At 55.6% G+C, this 20,674-nt stretch overlaps 2 protein-coding genes across 3 annotated transcripts in view; one reads left to right on the forward strand and one right to left on the reverse strand.

Moving 5' to 3' along the window:
• The window catches only part of TRAP1 (TNF receptor associated protein 1), a 50,077-nt gene extending 37,602 nt beyond the window's left edge, over window positions 1-12,475 (forward strand). Inside the window, exons 8-18 of one of the 2 annotated variants that reach the window (XM_052659651.1) lie at window positions 105-178; window positions 876-1,031; window positions 1,723-1,843; window positions 2,268-2,337; window positions 5,286-5,433; window positions 6,843-7,028; window positions 7,369-7,507; window positions 8,096-8,181; window positions 9,389-9,534; window positions 11,985-12,057; window positions 12,227-12,475. In XM_052659651.1, coding sequence (XP_052515611.1) covers window positions 105-178; window positions 876-1,031; window positions 1,723-1,843; window positions 2,268-2,337; window positions 5,286-5,433; window positions 6,843-7,028; window positions 7,369-7,507; window positions 8,096-8,181; window positions 9,389-9,534; window positions 11,985-12,057; window positions 12,227-12,328 — 1,301 coding nt within the window. In that variant the 3' untranslated portion in view covers window positions 12,329-12,475. The remainder of the gene's footprint in view (window positions 1-104; window positions 179-875; window positions 1,032-1,722; window positions 1,844-2,267; window positions 2,338-5,285; window positions 5,434-6,842; window positions 7,029-7,368; window positions 7,508-8,095; window positions 8,182-9,388; window positions 9,535-11,984; window positions 12,058-12,226) is intronic. The other variant, XM_052659658.1, reaches the window with a different exon arrangement.
• A 263-nt stretch (window positions 12,476-12,738) lies between these two features.
• Window positions 12,739-15,009, reverse strand: DNASE1 (deoxyribonuclease 1). Its single transcript, XM_052663619.1, has 8 exons — window positions 14,863-15,009; window positions 14,446-14,534; window positions 14,237-14,320; window positions 13,876-13,991; window positions 13,612-13,724; window positions 13,367-13,521; window positions 12,932-13,028; window positions 12,739-12,786 (listed from the first exon to the last, which is right to left on the reverse strand). The coding sequence occupies exons 1-8, from the start codon at window positions 15,007-15,009 to the stop codon at window positions 12,739-12,741; spliced, it is 849 nt and encodes a 282-aa protein (XP_052519579.1).
• Between the last annotated feature and the right edge of the window lie 5,665 nt (window positions 15,010-20,674).

The following is a 20,674-nucleotide window of genomic DNA, read 5'->3' on the forward strand; positions in this document are numbered from 1 at the left end:
GTTCTGGAGCAAGTTCTGCTCCCCGTGGGGGAGGGCAGGGATGAGGCCTCCCGGAGCTTTTGTGTCTAGAAGCTTCCGGTATTCATTGTTTCTGTGTCTTCCAGATGTGGTGACAAAGTACAGCAACTTCGTCAGCTTCCCTTTGTACCTGAATGGAAGGCGCATGAACACCCTGCAGGTGAGGCCAGCTGCCTGCGCGCTCGGCCGCCATGGAGCTGAGCCGCTGTCTGTCGGGTCGGCCAGGCAGATGGGCCTGCAGTGGCTGTCCGAGCCCCAGCGTGGGATGTTCTGGGCAGGAAGGGCAGTGAGACCTGTGGGTGCAGGTCCATGTGCGCCAGGAGTCACCTTCACGGCGCATGCCCCGCGCTTCTGGCTGTGTTCAGTCACTCTGCCCTCAGCACCGTCAGTTCTACCCCGTCAGTTCTAGAAAAGGTCACCCCTGCCCACCCACCCCAGAAAGAGACCCCCACCATCACCAGCCCCTTCCCTGAGCCCCCAGTAACCACAGTCCACTTCCTGGTTGCTTATTCTGGACGTTTCATAGAAATGGAATCAGACATCACGTGGCCTTCTGCATCTGGTGTCTTACTGTGTTTTCAGGGCTCGAGCTGGTGGGAGTGCCTTGGCGCTCTCTCCCTTTCCGGCTCAATCGCCTTCCCTGAGCCTCTCACCCCCCGGCGGTTGGTGCTGGTCATGTGCAGCCTCGTCCAGGTTTTGCCTCCTGCTCGCTCTTCCTGATACTGCTGGGCACGGGGCACTGGTTCCAGAGCCGTGTGTGTGTCCATGTGTCTGTCCAGCACTGGGCACCGCAAGCTCCGCCCACACGTTGTTGGGAAGGTGTGTCTGAAACAACATCCCTGTTCCTCCATTTCCAGGCCATCTGGATGATGGACCCCAAGGACGTGGGCGAGGGGCAGCACGAGGAGTTCTACCGCTACGTCGCGCAGGCCCACGACAGGCCGCGCTACACCCTGCACTACAGAACGGACGCGCCGCTCAGCATCCGCAGCATCTTCTATGTGCCGGACGCGGTGCGCACCCCCACCTGCCCTGGCCCAGCCCTCAGCTCGAACCCAGCCTTTCTGGCTTTGAGAGCCTGGAGCCCGTTTCTTTCTGCTGAGTGTGCACGCGCGTCCCCGGGACCTGTCAGGAAAGCAGAGCCCTGGGCACCCCCTTAAGCAGGTCCCCGCAGGGCTGTGTGCAGACTGCAGTCCTGGTCGGGAGTAGGCTCGGCAGACGGTGACCCTCTGGCACGCGCTTCACTGCCGATTCAGTGCGAGGGCCCATGGGCCACACTGAGACAGGCACGTGGGGCTGGGTTCCAGAAGCTGCAGACATGGAAACTTGAATTTCTCTTACTTTTCACATGTCATAAGGTGCTCTTTTTTGCTTTTTTCCTACCATTAAAAAATGGAAGGAAGAACTGTTCTAAGCTGCGTGAACGGTTGATCTGGCCTGTGGGCTCTAGTTTGCCGACCCCTGGCCACAGCAGGTTTGGCTCTGTTCAGAGGATGAGACCAGTCATCGTGTTTATGGGGGGGCAGCAGCTGTCCAGAGAGGCCCCGCCTGGTCCAGAGCCTTGGTGTCAGGGCCAGCCTCTCTGGGCACCACATGTACGCTCCAAATCTCCCGGGCCAGGCAGCCTCAGGAAGGGCCCCTGACTGTGGCGCTCCACCTCTGCGGGGCCTGCTCCTCCTGACACTGTCCTTGCTTTGCCTCCAGAAACCATCCATGTTTGACGTGAGCCGGGAGCTGGGCTCCAGCGTGTCGCTGTACAGCCGCAAGGTCCTCATCCAGACTAAGGCCACAAATATCCTGCCCACGTGGCTGCGCTTCGTCCGAGGTTCATATCTGTGCACAGTGTGTGGCTGAGGCCCTGCAGCCCTGGGAACAGCTCCTCCTGGGAAGGCTCACCTGTGCTGAGCTCGGGGGCGGGGGGTGGGGGTCAGTGGGGGAGCCGCATTCTCATAGCCCGGGGCCTCTTCTTGAGCTCCCCGCCTCCGGACACTGGGTTCGGTTGATTGATCCATGACAGTTTTATGATTTTGAGCAAAAAATCTAGGAGGTGGCTTTCAGAGAGTTCAGTGGATGCTGAAATTGTAGAAACTGTCCCGGCAAAGGCTTGCTGGCCTTGCCTGCTTTTCTTCCAACCCCATGACCCAGGTCATGACCTGGACACAGTGTGGGTGAATTCTGGGACGAGGGGTTGGGCAGGGATGCCCCCGAGTATCCGCTGCTCTCACCCACGCATGGCCACCTGTGTCCAGGTGTGGTGGACAGCGAGGACATCCCCCTGAACCTCAGCCGGGAGCTGCTGCAGGAGAGCGCGCTCATCAGGTGAGTTAGCAGACGTGGCGCCGCCTGGGCAGGCCTGCCTCTGCCACCAGAGGTGTGCTGCCTCGAAGCTGCCCAGCCTGGAGCACAGGTGCCCGCGGAGCTGTGGCAGGGGCACGTGCAGGTCGCCTGTGCTCTGCCTCGTGGTTCCCTTCGGTTTTCGTGACGGGTTTGGGGACCGACGTGCGGAAGCGCGGCTACGACGTGTCCCTCCCTCAGCCGAGCCCCGGCCCCGGGGTGGCCGCAGCTGGGAGGCTCCAGAGGCTGTCCTGGATGGACGAGGCGGAGGACAGGCCCAGAGCCAGGACGTCTGACCTCAGTCCAGGAGGTCACTGATGGTGGAAAGGAAGCAAGGGCTGGGCCTGGGACCCGCCTGGAGACGTTGCTGTTGAAATCCACGTGGGCAGGGGTGGCCATCCTTCTCATCTCCCATCCTGACGGCAGCCACAGCTTCGGTCTGCTGAGTGTTTATTCTCCCCCAGACCGTCCTGAGCCCCTCCTGGGTGCAGCCCCTGTCTCCTCAGGGGTGCGACCCACTAGGTCTCCATGTCACAGTTGTGGAAACCGAGTCACAGGGAGGTCACTGCCACCAGGGAGTGAGCCTGGATTTGAGCCCATGTCTTCTGACGGCAGCCACGTGCACAGCCGGAGCTGGGCTGACCCAGACGCTGGCGGGACCAAGGCTGCAGGCGTGGGCGTGTCCAGCCATTTGGTCACTGCTTACAGTCTTCCAGGGCTGGGTTGTCATCTTTACCAGCAGAGTCAGCCTTAAGTGAAATTTTTTACAAGACGCATGACACAGAATCCATTTTCCCTAAGCCCTGGGAGAGTCAGCTGTCCGCCGCGTGCCCACTGGCCCCGTGTCTCAGGTGCGCTTCTAGAGGACACACGGCAGGGTGGACCTGCCATGTCTCCACAGACAGCCCACGCTGCACACCCGTTGTGTCCTCTGCAGCGAGAGGGTCCTGTCCAGGGTCACGCACACCTTTAGCTGTGGCGTTTCTCTGGCCTAGAGGCTGGCTGAGTTCCAGTCATTCCCTGACTCTCGAGACCTGTGTGTGTCTGAGGTCCCCGGGATCTCCCAGGTGGCCCCGGCATGGGTCTTGATGCCCCACGTGCTCGGGTGCAGAGGGAGCACCGTGTGCATCCTGTCAGGCGGCGAGACGGGAGCTGTCCCCTCACTGGCGCTGACATTTGACTAAGGGGGTGTCTGCCAGCCCTCGCAGGTGAAATTCCTCTTTTTTCCTCTATAATTAGTAGTGATATGTGGGACTGGTATTTTGTAGCTGTGGGTTCATTTCTTATACTTTTCTTAATATTTTTACAAATTATTTGCGTGATTGGATTTCTGTTTTCCTCAGGAGTTGTGGTCTGCTACTGTCATTGATGCCCGAACTGCCCCAGGCTTAGCGGGAGCTCGCCCGGGCTGACTCCTTTGCCCCCATTGTGCTTTGTCTTCCACCTTCCCATCTGCTCCCAGCGGTGTGGAATCTGCCCGATTATCCCCAGAGTGTTACCTCTCTGGTCCTCCCCTTAAAAAAGCCTGCCCTCCCCAGCTCCGCAGCTCCCTCACTGGCTCAGGCCCTGATGCCACCCGCTGTCCCCAGCCTGTGCCCTCTTTTGGGGTCCTTGGGCTCTGACACTGCACGCCAGGCTTCCCCAACCCTTGCCCTGCACGGACACCTCTTCGTCCCATCCAAGCTGCTGTGGCTCCCCTGACAGACGCAGGCGCTGCCCTGTCCCATTCTCCCTTGTGGCTGATGGACTGAGTTATTCAGGATGAGAGGAAAAAGAGGAAAAGCTGAAATGAACGTTAAATGTTACTGTTTCCCTACCCTGAAAAGCAGATGGTAATTTTACCTTTTTAAAGGGCGCGCAGAATACTGATTAACCACGTGCTCTCTCGGTCGTGGCCGCGGCGCACAGGGTCTTCTGTTGCAGCGCGTGGGCGCGCAAGTTGTGGCTCAGGCTCCGCTGCTCCGTGCCATGTAGGGGCCCAGCTCCCTGACCAGGGGCTGAGCCTGTGTCCCTGCACTGCACAGTGGGTCCCCAGCCACTGCACCACTGAGGAAGTCCCGAGGCAGAATATTAAGGAAGTAAAAACACCCCCTAATCCGACTTAAAAAGTTGTTCAAAATTTTATGCCATTATGTAATGTTCTGGTAAATATCCAGATGCAAAAATTACCAATTTTGTAAAACTGTAGGCACGTATAGTGTGTCCAGGATGAAAAGTGAAAGTGTCAGTGTTCAGTCGTGTCTGACTCTTTGCAACCCCAAGGACTGCAGCCCGCCAGGCTCCTCAGTCCGTGGGATTCTCTGGGCAAGAATACTGGAGTGGGTAGCTGTTCCCTTCTCCGTGGGATCTTCCCGACCCAGGGATCAAACCCAGGTCTTTGCACTGCAGGCAGATTCTTTACCATCTGAGCCACCAGGGAAGCCTCTATCCAGTATAAACCAAAATTAAAATATACACGCATGGATCATAATTATGAAAAATATAACGTACAACAAGTAGTTTTTTGCATACTTAGTACATATGTGTACTCTGTAATTTATCCATACTAGGATCTTTCTGGTTTTTCTTTCAACTCAGGCACTTTTTCATGTCATTAAGAATCATGTTGAGGGTGTAATTTTTAATGGCGTGTAGTTTTTCATCATTCATTTCAACTTGTTCTTTCCTGTTGAACACACGCTTGTTCATAATTGTGTTTTATGTGCTATGGTGAAAATCCTGGTCCATAAATCTTTGCCAGCTGAGCCACAAGGGAAGCCCTAGGGGTTCCTGCCTCTAGAGGGCGCCTGTCCCCTTAACTGGAGTTGACCACAGGTCACCCTTCCTTGCTGGGATGTCTTCACTCTTCTGATTATTAGGTGGCTAAAGTCCTTCTGTTTGATGGTATTCCGTGAAAGTTGCTTTCTTGTAATAAGTGCTTTTCTGTTCTGTAGAAAACTCCAGGGCGTTCTGCAGCAGAGGCTGATAAAATTCTTCATTGACCAGAGTAAAAAAGATGCTGAGAAATATGCCAAGTTTTTTGAAGATTACGGCTTGTTTGTGAGAGAGGGAATTGTGACCACAGCTGAGCAGGAGGTCAAGGTAGGGTCTGGGTCTCGGGCCTTCCTCTAGGTGGCCTCGGACCATGGAGGACACCACTGAAGAGCAGACACCTGCTGGGACGTGAGGATGGCCAGCCGCCCTCCCAGGGGTCAGGCCTCTGGACCCCACAGGTGGTCCCGGCAGGCCCAGCTCCGCCAGGGCCCCTGCCTATGGCCAGAGCGGTGGAGGTGTGCACCGTCTCCTCTCACAAGGGCCCGGGGGACTTGAGGTCACAGAAGCAGGGACAGGCCAGGTGCCTGGTTCACGGGTGGGGAGGGCAGCTCATGTGATGGGGCAAAAGTCCTTCAACATGGGCCAGGGGTCAGTTAACTACATAATTACTTAAAAACAGTAAAATTGTTCCATAAACATTTTGGGGCCACTTTTAAGTTGTAATACAAAAGAAGGAGGGTGACTGACTGCCTGGGGTCTCGGGTGCTTCTGCAGGCCAGTGAGGGTGGGACAGGGGCTGAGTGCCCAGGCTGCCAACCTGCGCACCCCCCCAGCACCCCAGTTGTCCAACAGCTCAGGCACCACCTGCTTGGGCTCCACGTGTGCCCTCTGTGTCTGTGGGAGTGGCACCCAGGTGGGGCCAGAGGCTTGTCTAAGCCCTTTATTGGTGTCTCGTGTTTGTTAGGATCTGTAACGAGCACCAGAGCATGAACTGAGCCTCCGCACTTAGAGTCTGGCTTGCGGGGTGGGCTCCCCTATCCCTGTCCGCTCCCCTTGCATGTCACCCTCGTCTGGACTGTGCCCTTTGGGCACCGTGGTTTGTCAGATGAGGCGGTAGTGTAGACACAGCAGGGTTTATCATCAGGACACGACCAGGCCCTAGCCTGTCGCTGCTTCTCCGTCCTCATCGATGACTCCACCCGCGGTCACATACACGTCTCACCCAAGCAGAGACAGACACACCCCTCCTTCCAGGGTCTGTTCTCCGAGTCACACACCCACTTCAGTTTGCACACTGCTGTGAGGAGGGCTGGGAAGCATGGACTTCACACCCATGTGCCCTGCTCCGCGAGAGAGGGTCTGTGATTCGGGACAGAGGGAGGCTGCTGGGTCTAAGAGTAGCTCTGTCACAGACAGGGCTCAGCCACTCCTGCGACCGTGCACGCGGCTCACCCAGAAAGGCCCGCTCAGCGAGGCCCTGGGCCAGCTGGAATGGCTGGTAGGGGGTGGCCAGGGCCCTGCACTGGAGTCCCCAGGTCCCCCAGACCCCGGGTCAGCCCAGTGTGCCACCCCAGGCCGGGCTCCTGCAGCAGCTGCCTCAGCTGCAGACACGGTGGGTCACCAGGCCAGCCAGAGCCGTCCTCTTACTGGAGGCCCCTGAGGTCTGTGCCCCTCGGTCTGGCGGCTTCCAGAGCCAGGACCCGGAACTCCAATGACCCGGCCTCTGGCATGTGCAGGAGGACATCGCGAAGCTGCTGCGGTACGAGTCGTCAGCACTGCCTGCTGGGCAGCTGACCAGCCTCCCGGACTACGCCAGCCGCATGCAGGCCGGTACCCGCAACATCTACTACCTGTGCGCCCCCAACCGGCACCTGGCGGAGCACTCGCCCTACTACGAGGCCATGAAGCAGAAGAACACGGAGGTGGGTGAGCCGGGCCCCACCCCTGCACCTGCCCTCCCCTCCAGCCAGGTCAGAGGGCGGGGGCCCTGAGCCCTGAAGGAGGGGCGTGCTCACTGGGAACTGACGGGCTGGGCTGGGCCAGGGACCAGGAGAGCCACGCGGTGAGCCGTCCACGGGCAGAGGCAGGCCCGGGCCGCCGTCTGATCCCCTCTCTAGGAAGTGACACGAGGGTCTCTCTATGAACATCCTCCGCGTTCCTGCTTGCTGAGGGCTGTCTTTAAACCACTCACTTTATCCAGGAGCCCTGCTCCGTCGCGGGTGGAGGCTTGCCCACCTGATGACGCCATCTCGGCCCAGACAGGTTCTCTTCTGCTATGAGCAGTTTGATGAGCTGACCTTGCTCCACCTGCGTGAGTTTGACAAGAAGAAGCTGATCTCTGTGGAAACGGACATTGTCGTAGACCACTACAAGGAGGAGAAGTTTGAGGATGGCGCCCCAGGTCAGCTCGCTTCCCTGCCCTCTGGGCTCAGGTGTGGCTGGTGGCCTCGGGGAGCGTGAGGCCGAGCGGCCCGGGGAGCTGGCTGTTGGCCTCACGGCCTCTTCTGCTGCAGTAGTGGGTGTGGGGGGTTTTCTTTTCAATGTGTCTTCATAAGACTGATGAAGCTAAGAGAATCAGAAGTTTTAAGGCCCTGATAAAATATATGCATATGGGCCTCAGGCACCCGAAAAGCATCCTTTCTGAGGTATGAATCTATCAGCTGTTATTATTTTTTAATATTTATTTGGCTGCCCCGGGGCTTAGTCGTGGCACTCAGGACCTTCAGTCTTCGTGGCAGCATGCAGGGAACTTGTAGTTGCAGCATGTGGGATCTGGTTCCCTGACCAGAGATTGAGCCCGGGCCGCCTGCATTGGGAGCATGGAGTCTTAGCCACTGGACCACCAGTGAGGTCCCTCATCTGCTTGCTTTCAGATGCAGACTGTTTTGGTAGCTCTGTGGTTGTGCCGGTCGGTGGCTGGCAGAGTGGAGGGAGCCCACGGGCAGAGGGTTACGCAGACAGCCCGAGCTCACCCTGTGCTTGCCTGTAGCAGGAGACCGCCTGTCAGAGAAGGAGACAGAGGACCTGATGGCCTGGATGAGAAACGCGCTGGGGTCCCGCGTCACCGACGTGAAGGTGAGGCTCTCCAATGGGCCACCAGCCAGCCGCCGTGACCCTCCATGACCACGCAGCTGGCCAGCCTGCCGTCTCTGGGCTGCTGGCCTGGCGGGCGCTCTCCCAGCAGTGGTTGGAGCCATGGTGTGAGGTGGAGACCAGGCATGTCACTGCCACCCCTGCACTCGTGTGCCCTCTGTCTCACATGTAGTCACGAGTGCCCAGGGGTGCTGCTGACGCAGGATGAGCACGCTCGGCTTTGCCTCTGCTTGGTAGAGCAGATGGAACCAGGAGTGGAAAGTGAGCAGCTGAGAGCCTGGTGGGCAGAGAAGAGGGCTCCCAGTTGGTCTGCCTGGTGCAGGCCTAAAGGGGCTGTAGTGGCTGAGGCTAGGAGAGCATGCCATCCTGCCTGGGCTCTTAGTGGGGGTCTGGGTGGGCTCTACTGAGCTAGGGACCCACCAGCCCAGCACAAGGCTGCGGGAGAGTTACCAGAGAACAGGCATCCCTGGCTTAGGGACGTGTCCAGTGCGGCCGCAAAACAGGGCAGGAGTCCGGATGACCGAGAGTGGAGGGCAGACCAGGGCCCTGTGGGAGGCGGCAGGGGGCCTCTGGGCCACTGGGCAGGGAGCAAGGCTTCTTGACACAGTGCACGTGTCGTGCCCGTGCTCTGCAGCAGCGGCTCACTGAAGGTGGCCCGTGAGGGAGGCAGAATTCTTGTCCGTTTCCTATGAAGGAACAGGCACGGTGCTTCCCTAGGTCAGCAGGCTGTGAGCCCAGCAGGCCCAGGAGTCTCTGGTATAAGTCAGGAGGCCTGTAGCCTGCAGGGCTGCCGGGAAGAAGGTGTATTTGATGAAATAAAGGCCAGAGGGAGCCACAGGGCAAGGCCGGTGAGAGCACTGTCTCTTGGAAGGACAGAATTAAGAGAGAGAGGCGAGGTCTGGAGACACAGGGTCGCTGTAGGACTTGGCAGCAGCCCCTGTGAAGCAGAGATATACAGGTAACACCAGGCAGGATGGACCTTGGAGGCTAGTTGATAGGTTAGAATTTGGCAGCTTTGGAGCGTAAATAAGGAAAGTTCCCAAGCAGCGTGCAGTCAGGCCTCCTCTCCTTAGGGGGTGATGGGGAGACAGGGAGGAAGGCACGCGACTGTCCTGGCTTGTCACCTGAGGAAGCCTCATGTCTGTCAAGACCCTGCCAGGGCTCCCCTCACCTCTGGCTGTGCCTGCAGGTGACTGTCCGGCTGGATACCCACCCTGCTATGATCACAGTGCTGGAGATGGGAGCCGCCCGGCACTTCCTGCGCATGCGCCAGCTGGCCAAGACCCAGGAGGAGCGCGCACAGCTGCTGCAGCCCACACTGGAGATCAACCCCAGGTGAGGCCGCTGGGGCCTGTGTCCCGCTATGCCCAGGGAGCATGTGTGCTCCTTTCTGACCCACCGGGTATTCTTTGAGTTGTATGAATCCGTGTTCTTTCACTTATAACACATAGAGAAGTACATGAGCTAATGAATAGTTTGGTTAATATTTGTAAACAATCATGTTTAAGAAAACTAGACCTTGCCTGCGCCCAGAAGCTCCTGTTTTCCTCCCACTAGAATTGTTCCGCACCCCCCCCGCCCCCCCCCCGGCCAGGGGGAGCTGCAGTCCTGACTTCGGGTACTTGTGCATCGTTACACACGAGCTCAGTTCTCCGTTTCTGAGCGGCGTGTGAAGGTCAGTCAGCCCGTGAGCCCACCCCGTGGTGGGGGGGTGACTGTGGTTTGTGTTGACAGCTGAATCGCATTCCAGGTACAAGTCTGCTCGACACAGTAACTGTTCTGACAAACACTGGGGTAGTTTCTGTTTAGAGGCTGTTGGGAGCAGGTTGCTCTGAACGCCTGTCCTCCACCTGGGGCGCGGAAGGGCTGTGTCCTAAGCTGGGCTGGACCAAGCCCAGGGCTTCCAGAGGGCAAAGTGTCAGAACCTGGTCCTGCGAGTGAGCCTTGGGCTTGACTTTCTCTCAACAGTGCCGCCTTTGTATATTTCATCAGCTGCAAATATCTTCACTTTTCACTTGTCTGAAGGTATCTTCTGAAGAGAAATTCTTTATGTAATTAATTTTAATATAATCACATGTATGCATGTCTGATGCTTTCTGGGGTCTTAGGAAATCTCTATTTCAGACATGTTTCTTCCCCTGTATGCCTTTCGTGTTCGTGGAGCCTGTCTGGGATCCATGTGGGGGGTGGGCAGGGATACACTTCAGGTTCATGGAAACATCTGTTGCCAGGACTGTTAACTGCTTAATATCTCCACTCCTGCTGATCTGTGCTGCCTTCTCAGAAGAGTATTTTTTTCTTTAGCATTCTTGTACATTTTTTATAGTTATTTGATGTCTTTTTTTCTGGTATTTTGAAATTTCATTTTCTAACTGGTGCTGTTGTATATGGAGGCATTTTTTATTTGGAAACTAACTTTGTACGCAGCAGTAATCTTTTAAATGAAGCACTTAAGTTACCAAAAATGTTAGAAAAAGTCCATGGTTTCCCACCACCACAGTCACTGCCCTATTTGGTGTATTTCTTTTGGACTTTAAACTATGGGAGCTTTGTTTTTTAATATAGTATGTGTCTGATTTTTTAATTTACCACCTTAGCATATTTTTCCTCCTTTTTAAGCATTAATTTCCTTAAAACTATTAGGGAGTAGGGGAAGGTGCCTTTTCCAGCTTCTGAGCCAAATTACTAGCCACACGATTACTAAGTGGAAGATCTGAATTGGCTAATGGCTGGCCACGCTAAGTGTCAAGGGCCTCTCCACAGCCACCCCCGTTGACAGGTAGGCATAAGCGATACAGGCCTGCGTAATGGGTGTGTGGCTCCCAGCGCTGAGTCCAGCAGAGATGGGCACTGATTGGACACCCACTGGCTTTAACTAGTTCTGGCACAAATGTGGTTTTATAAGATAGCTGTGCAGAGGGCTCATTTTCTATTGCCAGAAGACTTTAACGCATTTGCTCTAAAATTTGTTTATATGTTCCTTGAGTCTTTAGAATTCTCAACCATATGGAGTTCGTGGTGGGACACCTCCAGTGTGGGGTCCTCACCTTGCAGATGTTGCTGCTGTGAACAGCGCTGGGAGGGAGGGAACCGCAGCATCTCAGACGGGGCACCACAGATACTGCCGTCCTCGGTATCTTCCCCCAGTGCCTTCAGTTTTATCAAACACACCATTTCTGCCATTCAAAAAATGAAAATTATACCTTATAATTTTGATGTTTCCTATTGTATTTTCTGCAGAAAAAATTTCAATTTTTATGTAGCCAAGAGTCTTTTCTTTCTGACTTCTTTGTTTGTATTTAGTCTGAAAAGGCTTTCCCCTTTGAAGATTATGAAACACTCCTTTCCTGTTTTCTAGTATTATACTTTGCTTTTAGTTTTTACATTTAATCCTTGATTGGTCTGGAGATTATTTTGGTTCTTGGTTCAAGGAACCACACAGGAAGAAACTTGCTTCCTGAGTGCTGCCCAGTTATCCTGTCTTATCAGGTACTAATAAAATTGCTGTATGGATTTGACCATTTGACCATTGTCCACTTTCTTTACCTCAGGAGTATATATAGTTTTTATATTAATAGCAAAACTTTTGCCAGGTTTTCTGGGTATAATCTATAATCAATTATAGAAGTTTTTGTGTTTTTTGATACTGAACTATTCTTTATTACCGTTATTGTTGATGCAGTGTTCTAGTAACCCCAGCATTTCAGAAGAGTCACTCCAGGTCACAAGCCCTTGTGCTTGGTGTGCACCCCAGCTCTGGCTAACGTGTGGTTTCTGTGTTGCAGGCATGTTCTGATCAAGAAGCTCAGTCAGCTGAGAGACAGTGAGCCTGACCTGGCCCAGCTGCTGGTGGATCAGGTGAGGCTGCTGGAGCGGGCGAAGAGCAGGCTGAGGCTTTGAGGTTTCCTCTAAAACCCTGTTTTAAATAGAACAACTCTCTTCCCTTCTTCTCTTTGCATTTGAGGTCCCTGGGTTGGACCCAGGCCTTGCTCCCCCTCCCACTGACAAGGTCTGCCCTGCCTTTCAGATCTACGAGAATGCCATGATCACAGCGGGACTCGTTGACGACCCTCGACCCATGGTTGGACGCCTGAACCAGCTGCTTGTCAAGGCCCTGGAGCGACACTGATGGCCGCGGACGAAGGGACAGATACAACCGTGGGGCAAGGCGGCCTGCAGCCAGTCACTAGGGAGTAGGGACACACACGGGAACGACTGGGTGCGCAAATGACAACACCTCCTTTTGAGCTTTATTTAAATTAAAAGGCATTTCTTAGTTTTAGACTTTCTTTCCAGACTGAGAATGTGGGGCACTCTGGTGACACAGCTGCCACACTTAACAATGGAAGTGAGTCAGGTGAGGAAAAGCCTATCTTCCATCCCTCTCCTCAAATTCCAGCTGCTGCAGGGTGGTTGGGGGCACAGGGGGAGGGACGGCACTGGGTTCCTTAAGCTCCACCCTCCGCTCTTAACTGTGACGAGTCAGTTGTCATCTTCAGCTCCTGGCGTGGGGCAGAGGTTGTGGACCCCAGAATGGACTTATGTCAGCGCCACCTCCACCGGGTAATGGTCACTGATGGCCAGGGCCTGTGGGAAGACGGCAGTGAGCGCAGGGACCCCAGACACCTAGTCATCTACAGTCGTGCGCCTGAGGTGGGGTCAAGACTGGCCCGGGGCCATTGGTTTTCTCAAGTCAACAAAAAAAAGCAGTGTGTCCAGGACAGATACTTACCATCTCGTTGCTCAGTCCGTATGCAGCTTGGAAGTCAAAGGGAGCGGCTGAGCCAGGAACCACAGAACTCTGGAGCAGAGACCCTGCGACTACGATCCTACAGCAGCAGACATGAGAGAAAGTCCCCTTGAGCCCAGGGTGTGACACACTCTGCACTTGCACCTTGGGTCCTGGCCTGTCCCCCCAGCTCATCTGGGTCTGCTGAATGTCACACAACCTCAACCACGCTCAAATGCCACTGTGGAGTTGGTCGGGCCCCAGCTCAATGTTGCCCCAAACTGCACACCACTGACCAACCTCCATTATCTGCCAGTGTCGTATTCTCCCTAAATGTGCTCCAACCCAAAACTAAGAAATGCCTTTCCTAAGTCAGGAGGGTGAGCGTCTGGTCTTGGGAAGCACTTCTGAAGCTAGTCACAGAGGCACCCCGCTCACCTGTCATAGGCGCAGTTTGTGGACGTAGCCGTGGTGTCGGCACTGTCAGGAATCAGCCACTGGAAGGTAGAGCTTGTGCGCAGGCGGATGGATGACCACTGCGAGGAGGTCACGTAGCTGCAGTCAGCGTTGAAATCACCCATCAACATGACGTCCTGCCAGGAGACAGCCACAGGTTGGCCCAGGGCATGATGCATGATGGAGGCCCCCAGAGCCCAAGGCAGGGAGCGGGGGGGGGGGCTCACATTCAAGTCCCACTTCTGCTGGACATCCAGATAGACATCATAGAGAGAATTAATCTCAGCCACTGCATCTGATGGGGCCGAGTGCAGGGGAACAATGGCAAATTCCTTGACCTCTGTGGAGACAGCAGAGCGGGTGTTGGCTGGGGTGGAGGACAACTGAGACACCCCCCGAGTGTGGACGTCTTCCTAAGCAACTTCAGTGCAAGACCAAAGGGGCTGTGGGGTGCAGCGCAAGGCCAGCGCGTCCGGGGCGGGCGCACTCACTGGTGGAGGGGGATGAGAACTTGACCACAGCAGGCTCCCGGCTGAAGCTGTCGTTCCCGCAGGACTCGCAGCCGTCGTCGTACTGGTAGGTGTCCAGCACGGACACCTTGTTGGGTCTGCAGAAGGCCAGGCCGGAGGGTGGTCAGCCTGGGCTCAGGCAGCACGCAGACCCACTGGCACAGAGCTCCCACCAAGGCCTCCTGCCTCTGCATGGGCTCAGGCCTCGAGGGGCACAGCCCAGCTCAGACCCCTGCTCTGGGGGCCCCAGTTCCTGCCCCCAAACCCGAGGGGAGGGGCCCACGGGCTCTAGGTGACACTGCAGCCTCCTGTGTGCCTGTGAGGCAGAGGCCTGCAGCGTTACCTGAACACAAAGAGGTAGCGCTCCTTGTAGCTGTTGCGGCCCAGCGGCTCACTGACCACGTAGTGGTAGGAGTTTGGGTCATCCCTGGATTGAGGAGACAAACGTCCCAGTCAGGAGTTTGTGGTGGGGCGAGTCCCAGGGACCTACCCCACACCTGTGTCCCTGTGGCTGGGCTCCCCCCGGGCCTCCTGGGACTCCACTTCACCCACTGGTTGAGATCGTCCAGGAGCTTCCCCACGGCCACCAGGTGGCTGTCTCTGACCTCCTGGATGAGGGCAATGTCGTAACGACGCAGGATCTGGGGACAAGGCCACGGTGTTGCTGGGCAGGCAGGCGGACACCGATGTGACCGAGCCTGCCTGCTGTGGGTCCCAGGGCTGAGCTGCTGCCCTCGCCCCGGACACTCCCTGTCACAGCCTGGCCTGGGGCCCTAACACCAGCCAGGAACACCATAGCAGTAACAAGGGCTTGTCCCCCGACAGGTGGGCTGAGACCTTGATGCCCCCATCACCACCACTGCCAGTCACCCTCAGGACTGACCACTGGCCCAGGATTCCAAGGGCCTGTTAGACGGCCCACCTCCAGCTTCCCCACCCTGAGGGCCCTGGGGACAGATCTGGACTTACCCGCACAATATAGCTGGAGAGCGTAGCATTGGACATCTTGGTCTCCCCAAAGGTGCGGATGTTGAAGGCGGCTATCTTCAAGGACAGGCCCAGCTGCAGCAAGCCAGCGAGGGCGAGCAGCAGCCCTGTCAGCCTGGTGCCCCTCATCCTGGAGCAGGAGGGAGAGCCACGTGTGGGCTGGGGCGGCACAATGGGCACCCTTTCCTCCCTGAGCCCAGCTGGACAGAAAAAGACCAGGGCGAGAGCCAGGTGCTGAGGACCCCGTAATGGGCCCTAGATCTCATTCCTCACCAGCCTGCAGATGAGCTCCACGAGGGTGCCAGCCCAGGAAGCCCCTGGCAGTGTAGTGCCAGCTCTGCCCATAAAGGGCAGACACCCCCTCCACGGGACTGGCTAGGGTTCTCACGGTCAGGCGTCCTCCACCTATGGACCACAAGTCACCCAGCCTTTGGGGCACCGGGCACACTCACCTGAAACCTTTCACAAAGAATTCTGCCAAGAATTGGTATTCTTCAGTACCAATTTTCTCCTTTGGCTGCTTAAATAATACGAAGTGTTAAGAAACACAAGCGGGAGCTGCTGCAGCTCTGCACAGGAATGTTCATCCCACCTGGGGTTTTAAAGGTTCAGGCAGCTGTGCCCTTTCCCAGGGCATCACCGGGAGGACACGGAACAATACCCCTGCCTGTGTGCCTTTCTCAGCAGATGGGTGACTGGCATTGGTTTATTTTGAGAGGCACAGGTCCTTGCTTCTGTAAAAAGCACCTGATGATATTTGCACTTGATTTTAAAAAGTCATTCAACACAGCCAAAGGCTCTCTGGCTTTTGCACATGTTGCTCTCCCAGGGATGGGGAGCAGGTGCCCTCGAGGGCAGGGCCCCAGGAACACTCCAGCTGCAGGATCTGAGGTGACCTTGGTGCCAGCACAAAGCTCAACTGTGCCTGTTGTAAACGGAGCCCATGGCAGCGGCTCTGTTCCAGAAACCCCTCTCCCCAACTCCAGCTTTCCCTGTGGGGGCTTCAGGGCGGTGGGCACCAGGAAGGGGCAGGGGCTGCAGAGCCCACCTTAACTGCTAGCAACGGAGAGCCTGTGTGTCCAGGCGCAGGTGACAGGAGCAGGTCACAAGAACACAGTCAGGCAGCAGATCAGGGTCAGGCCTTGGGTCCAGTCATTTCTTGGAATCCTTTGCCTTCCCATTTGTATTCACTTCCTGTGGCCGTTGCAACAAGTCACTACAAACTTGATGGCTTAAAACTGTAAGAAACTTACTGTCTAATAATTTCAGAGGTCAGAGATCCAAATCACTGCCCTGAGCTAAAATCAAAGTGTCACAGGCTGCACACCCTCTGGAGGTTCTGGGAGGCCCTTCCGCCCTCTTCAGCTTCTGGGGGCTCCTGGTGTCCTTGGCTGTGGCCGCATCAGTTCACTGCCTTCTGTGTCAATTCTTCCCCCTCAGAGAAGTAGTTGAGTGAGTGTAGGGTCCTCCCAGGTAATCTGGGACCATCTCCGTATCATGAGATCCTTTTTTGCTGTGTGAGGTTTCCAGGGATTAGGACATGGGTGTATTGGAGGGAGGGTGGCATATTCAGCCCATCACCCCATCAATGGGGGCTCTGCCCCATTAAGGAGAGGCTGTGGTCTCCAGCAACAGCTCTGCAAGTAGGAAGCCTGGGTCCCTCCCTGGAATGGAAGGGCCTTGCTGTGGCGGGCGTGTGAGGTGTGTGTGTGTGCAGTCCTACAGGGGCCTGGGGTTCAGGGAGCAGGAGTAGCCTGAGAAGAGCGGTCTTCAAGGACCAAGGTCAAAATCACAGAAGTGTCATGAAGGAGGAGGACACAGGGGATTAAAAACAACTCAGAAAGTAAACCAAGACCAGAACCCCCTGAAGTAATGAGAACATGCTGATGGACAGCTCTGGCCATCAGCAGGAGTGCTAGTCAGCTTGAATCGGCATCTACAGTGCAGGTCACATGGCCTTGCCCTCAGGCTGCCAGGAGCCCCCCTGTAGCCTTATGCAAAGGTTGGATTGCTGACTCTCCTGTTTAAAATCTCCAAGACTGCAAGAGGATCAAAATCAAGATTCTAACCACTAACCAAGACCATCAATGCATCCAGAACAGGTGCCTTCCTTCCATGATTTCTTCCCTGGACACACAGGTGCAGATCTTTGAGGGGAGCATGGGAATAAACCAGTAGGTGGCACAGCCATGGCTCACACAGAGGGTACCTGGACCCCCCAGTTTTCAAGGACACAGGCACCTCATCAACCAAACACTGCCCCTTATGTGCCAAGGAGCTGCCCTCCCTCACCAACCTGCCAGAAAAAAGGTCCCAACTATGGCCTCACTTGCACCAAGTGCCCAACTCCGCTGCCACACCAGTGGCCCTCAGGCCCACGAGAGAGGCAGGCAGCTCAGCCCGGGAAGAGCCCAGCCAAGAGTCAGGGGTGTGGGGCCCAGTCCAGGCTCAGCCACTGCACCTTCAACCACTTTGAACTTCAATATCTTCAACTCTAAATAAAATGGGGATAAATCCATCACTGCTTTCCTCTTAAGTTTGTCTTAAGGATCAATAGATAGAACAAAAACATCATCTCACATCTTAAAACTTCATCCTATCCTAGACCACCACTTCCCTGGTGGTGTAGTGGCTAAGACTCCACGCTCCCCACGTAGAGGGTCCTGGTCTCATCCTTGCATGCTAAGACATCCAGACAAAAAAAAAAACACCCAGTGAGCACCCCCAAGAACTTGGGGGTGGAGGGGCGTGACCTGCACACCAGCATGTGGCCCAGGAGACGAAGGTCCACAGGCCCAGGGGCAAGAAGCGCACGGAGCAGCAGGGCACGGAGGCGCCCGCAGTGAACCTGCAGGATGCATTTTACTTTGGGGGAAAACGGTGACACTAACCATCTCCCAACACTCCAGCGTTTCAATATGACATCTTGAGACATTGCTTTGTGTGGTTTCATGTCTGCAAAGCTAGGTTTCTGGCAGTTACTGAAAAGGCAATTACTGTGTAAGTCAATACGGAAAAGGCAACAAGGGTAACCATGTCCAGTTTGATTCCAAAATTCAAGAAGAGCCTGACAGGCAAACGTTCCACTCCTAAGTAATTACGGTTACTTAAAAATGCAATGAAAAAAATTTATGTTTATATTATTTTCCAAATACCTATTATAAGTTGTTAAGATATAAATACTGTACTTAAACTGTTTGGACTTAACTATTTAAAAATGAAACTGTTACTTCTTTGGCCTGAGGGTCCCTTAAAATATTTACTGACCGTTACTAGGGGTACTCTCAGAGTCTGGGACCCTCTAACACACACAATGGGGGTGCCCCCTCCCACGATGGCCCTCGCCTGCCCAGACACCAGACGCCTCAGGCTCACCTGGGTCCCTGCTTTCCCTCAGCTCCACCCACTCTGGTTGTGCAGCGCCTGTGCCTGCCCTTCCCCGAACACAAGCAAACCCGCCCACTGGTCTCCTCGCTCCCAGAAACTCCCCACAGTCCAGTCTCCACACAGCACCCCCACATCTTGTGAATCAGATCACCCTATTCCCCTGCTTAGACTCTGTCATGGGTTCCTCCTGTCCTTTAGGGGAAAGCAGGCACCTACCAGGGGCTGGGTGATGCAAGCTCAGGGCCCCACTCTGCCCCCAGGGCTGCCCAGGTTCTGCTCACGGTGCCACCTCAGGAAGGTCGCCCTCCCCCGACCTGACCCTGCCACCAGCATGGTCCCAGTGTCACCTTTTCTGTGACCCTTATCACTGGTTTTCTTAGTTTTAGTGTGTTTGCTCTTACCTGCTTATACTCACTGAAGGCCAGCCTCTACTATTAATAGAACATAAGCTGCACAGGAGCAGGGACCTCGTCTGTCTCATCCCCGAAAGATGCCTTAAGGGCAGAGGCCCTGTGCTCGCCTGCCCCCCACCTCCCACATGAGAGAACGTCCCATCCTCACAGACCCCCCCGAGAGAACCTGGCAAGGCCTCCTGTCCTGAAGCACAGGGGACACTGCAGGGCGTCCAGGCGGCTTCTGGATGCTCGGCCTGAACTCATCAGAAGCTCCCAGGAGCCAGTGGCTGTTGTGCCCGCCCTCAGCCAGGTCTGACGTTGATCCCTTCTCTCCTCTCAAGAGGGGTGCTCACCGGCTCCAAGACAGCGCTCTGAGGATGAAGGGGCTTCCGACTTTTACCCGAGACAGTCAGTGTCTCTGCTGGGACACTGCTCTAATCGGGGCCCAACAGACGGTGTAGCTCAGCACTCCTCACTCAGCTCAGCCGCTGGCCTTGGCCCATGACCCCACCTTAGCTCACCATCCCTCGTGAATTTATTTCTGTTCATTATAAGGAAACCATTAACCCAGGACGGAAAGTTTCTCAGAACAGCATGTGCATGAATTGCTATCACCCACAACAGTTTCAGAGTCACGCTCAGCACAGCCCCGACCCCGCCCCCTCACCCAGCTACGCCAGTGCCCACTGTGCCACTGCCACAGGCCACACCTGGGCTCCATGGCCCACCGGCCTGGGGGCCAACGTGCGCACCTTCTGCATGTCACAGACAAGCCTCCCCTGGCTCCTCATCCCACCAGAGGCATTTTCCAGGGTGTGTGCTGTGAAGACTGGCATACCTTTAGACTGAGCCCATGAACAAACAGGTTCAGGTTCCAACGCCTGAGGCCCTGAGAGATTTAACGAGAGTCACAGGGCTCCACTGACTAGACGCCCAGTGAGCTGGTACCATTTCCAACAAGGCGGAGTGAAGAGCGTCCCCTGAATGTCCAAGCCCCCTCAGTCTCTCCCAAGCACAGAACGCCTCCTCAGCAGGCTCTCCCTCATCCAACGGGTCTCCAGAAGGGTTCAGAGTCCAGGACAGTGTGGGTAGTAGCGGCCAGTCATGGCAGGGTCTACAGAGAGATTTTCTACTGATTTATCTTCCAGTTCACTGGTCCTTTCTTCAGCTCTCTCTCATCTACTTTTAAATCCACCTAATTGAATTTTAAATTTGCTACTGTACTCTTCTCTTTTAGAATTTTCAATCTTTTATGAATTCTAATTCTCTGTGAAACTCTCCATTTTACCTGCTTCAGTGTTAATCAGTTATCTTAAACTCTATGTCTGCCAACTCCAGCATCTTAATCTTCCATGGGTCTCTCACTCTTTCCTTTCTGTCCCATTAATCAGGGTATGTAGCGACTAGACGCAGAGCCAGGCGCTGTGTGTGACATGACAGACCGGGGAGGCCGGGACAGTGTCTCCCTCCAGGGGGCAGCGGAGAGGGCCGGCCACTCAAAGTCTGAGCAGAGAGACTGGCATTTTTAGGGCTGTTCCTCCTGGCAGGCTCTCAACTCTTCCTGGCACCATGAAGCTGCCAAAGACCCAGCTCTGCTCCACATGCACCTTGTGCCTCTCTGGCCTGCCCCCTCTCAGGGATCTCTGCCCTCAGATCCCACTGCCTCCACAGCCCCCAAGCCCCCAGAGCCCAGTCTCCCCAACCCCACAAGATTACCTGGGGCTTCGCTGGGTTCTCTGCCTCTGGGCAGCTGCCCCTGCCCAGCCCCCAACAGAGAGGCTGGTGTAGGAGGCAGACTCACCTCTTCAAGCTCCCCTCTGTGTTGCGGGTCCCAGGGTGGCGCTCCAGTCCTTTGAGCAGGTGCCTTGAGTCCTCGGCAGGACCGGTCTGCTGTGAGCAATTCCATAGCCAGAAGCAGTCTGTTTGTTACCTGGAATGCATCACTGAAGTAGAGAGCTGGAGGCTCTGGTGGGTACCTAGGCAAGCTGGTCTGACTAGCAGGCTGTGCGTGG

This window comes from Budorcas taxicolor, chromosome 2 (assembly GCF_023091745.1).
Source record: "Budorcas taxicolor isolate Tak-1 chromosome 2, Takin1.1, whole genome shotgun sequence".
Classification (NCBI taxonomy): Eukaryota; Metazoa; Chordata; class Mammalia; order Artiodactyla; family Bovidae; genus Budorcas; species Budorcas taxicolor.